The 2,870-nt window shown below is 52.3% G+C and overlaps 1 protein-coding gene across 1 annotated transcript; it reads right to left on the reverse strand.

Annotated features, from left to right (window-relative positions):
- Positions 1-1,799: 1,799 nt before the first annotated feature.
- Positions 1,800-2,477, reverse strand: LOC120848191. Its single transcript, XM_040220179.1, has one exon. The coding sequence runs from the start codon at positions 2,475-2,477 to the stop codon at positions 1,800-1,802; it is 678 nt and encodes a 225-aa protein (XP_040076113.1).
- Positions 2,478-2,870: the final 393 nt, after the last annotated feature.

The following is a 2,870-nucleotide window of genomic DNA, read 5'->3' on the forward strand; positions in this document are numbered from 1 at the left end:
ATCTTTTTGTCCCTCCCAGAGGGCAACAGCGCCACTGTGGACGACTTGGCTTCATTCACTTCCAGGCCTCTCGGGCTAAAATCACCTTCGAGCTCGGAAAGCCTTTCTTGTAACCCCATAGAAGTTGATGTAAAAATCACCAAATCACCGGCAAAGGCCATGGCATCCACCTTGAAGTTGCCACTCGAAAACACCAGTCCAGGCTGCATGGACATAAAGAAACCGCCCATAAATAAATTTAAAAAAAAGAGACAGGGTGTCGCCCTGTCTCACTCCTGCCGTGGGCTTAACAACCCTTGACTGGTCTTCAAAGGACAAAATTGTATTCGCATTCTCATAAAGATCCTTAAAGGGATACTTCAACGAAATTTGAAATATTCCCGTCGTGTTCAAAAATAGGTTGAATATGATCCACAATATCCGTAAACAACAATCGCACGTTTGTATTTTGATCCTGGTGGCTGTATTTTTCGTTATAAACGGCCCACTCTGGCAAGCGCTCGGAGAAGGCCCAGCTTAGAGCACGTGACACTCAACGCAATCGTGACGTAGGTCGTCTCAAGACGAGCAAAGCTACGGCGAGGCTGACGTCGAGAGGATGGCCTAGTCGTTCCAGCCACCGAAGCGGCTGCTTTTGTACGAATTTTGAGTGACGGGTTAATCTTCTATAATCTTTTAGGGGGACAATAGCGACTTCTGCGACTCACAAAAGGGATTCTCGGGAAGAGGGGAGTTCCTCCTTCCCTCCTTCTCTCGTCGTGGCCGGAGACGAGACAACCTCCGTCACTAGCTGTCAAGGTTCCTAGACGAGCATTACAAACGAGGCGTTAGCGACATCCACCAGGTGCTCTTTGCTAATCGTTTAATTCGTTTTAAAATTCCTTTTCGAGGCTTTTTTAACAAGATATTGGTATATTCCATGTGATACTGCTCTTTTGAACACATATAGACCAAAAAATGAGCGTCGAAATTTTGTTGTAGTATCCCTTTAATGTACTGAACGAACGAGTCGCCCAGCCCGGCACATCGAGCTCCTTCCAAAATTGCCGCAGTGGACACTTTGTCAAACGCCTTACTTAGGTTGACGCTCGCCGTATATAGCGGACGCTGACTCCTGCGTGCCTCCTGAATTGTTGCTGATAACAGGAGCACATTTCCTGCGCAGCCATCAACTGCCTCGAAAGCTCTTTGCCGGAAATTCAGAGCAACCACCTCGGACGGACGTTGCGCCAGGATCTTATTAAATAGTCTCAAGAGAACGGGGGCTACTGTAATTGGACGAAAGTCAGATGGAAGTGTAGCCCCCGTCTTTTTGGGGATGAACACTGTCCTTGCCCCTTTTAGAGTTGTTGGGGCTTTCCTCAAGTACATCAACAGGTTCAGAAGAACTTCAACAGTATAATTGGCATGGCCCTGAGTTGCCTTGCCATAAATCCATCCGGTCCGGGTGCAGACTTTACAGGCAGAAGATTTTGTTTTACATCTGCCGTCGTAACCGGAAAGAAGAGATCCACCGACCGGCTTACAGGCGTCAGAACAGCCGTTAGATTGGGAAGAGACGGTCCAGTCATTATCTGTTCCCTTGCGCACAGAAACCCTTGCACATCAGCCACCACTGCCCGCTGTTTTCCATCAAGGATCGCGCAGGCACAAACTGCCTGGCGCTTCTTTTTTTTTTCTTATTTCACTGACACTCTGTGTAAGGTCAGAAGTACCATGACCTTCGCTCCCGGCAAGATGGATGCCGGCAGCACTCCCAAGTCCACGGTTTAGACCACGGCCTTCATCAACCGCGGGTATTAATCGCAGTCGTCATTCTGCAGTGTCCCCAGAAGCATCGGAGGCCCCCCCTGGAGGCACCTCACTGTCATTAGTTTGAGGTCCGACTTGGTCAGCCCCAATAACAGGAGGTCCCTCGCACTGTCCTTGGACCAAATGTCCCTAAAGTTCATGGTTACTGTGGTGACCAACGGTGGCTCCTGTCGGTTTCCCTGGACTTGTTGTAGCAGGTCCGGGACTGTGTACCTGTCAGCCTTCTGCTCATGTAAGAACGCCAACTCCATGTCGGTGCCGACGACCTGGACATCGATGATGACGGCCATGGCTCCCCTCGTCACCACCAAGCCAGGCTTCATCACCTTCCCCTGGACGTTGTAGTGTGGCTCCCAGAGGACGTTCCACTTGAGTTGATTGAGGCGGATGGTGACGTACCGGGCTATATTTATGTCGCTTGAAGGGACCCCGGTGCCCCCTGTGGCAGGCTTGAAGCACATAGCTGAGAGACTCCCTTGCCCTACAGCCGGCCCTGCAGGACACGTCATCCGGCCTCCCTCTCGTGGCCCTCGAGAGGGTTGGTAGTACATTGATCCGCAGCCTGATGACATTAACATAATGCCGCCCTGGTAGAAGTCGGGTGTCATCCGAGATCCAGGACTGCGTGGCTGGAACATGTCGGGCGTCCCGCAGGGCAGCGCCATCATAGCTGCCATGAAGTCTTCCGGCCCAGTACTTATGGACCTCGGCCTTTGTTGTCAGGGGTATGCCGTTGAAACTCGCCGCTTGCTGAGCGCGGTGAACTTGGTCCAGCAGCATCCGGCATCGGAGGGCTGCTTCGCACCCGGGGTAACCGCTGAACCGAGGACCCTGGATCCTGGCCAGCGTCATCGCGGCCGGAATCGCCGTCCGGAGTGAAGTCACCCCTAGTCCTCCTTCGCGGACCGGGCTGTGGAAATATCCCATCGGAGTGTCGTGGGGTAGGGCCAGCCATTTACGTATGGCAGCCCTAGTCATCCTGTCAAGCTTTGACAGAGTTCCTATCCCCCAGAGGCCCAAGTCGAGCCTATGGTGAAGCCGAGGTAGCAGAAAGCCAC

This window comes from Ixodes scapularis, unplaced genomic scaffold, assembly GCF_016920785.2.
Source record: "Ixodes scapularis isolate PalLabHiFi unplaced genomic scaffold, ASM1692078v2 PGA_scaffold2__306_contigs__length_199485367, whole genome shotgun sequence".
Lineage (NCBI taxonomy): Eukaryota > Metazoa > Arthropoda > Arachnida > Ixodida > Ixodidae > Ixodes > Ixodes scapularis.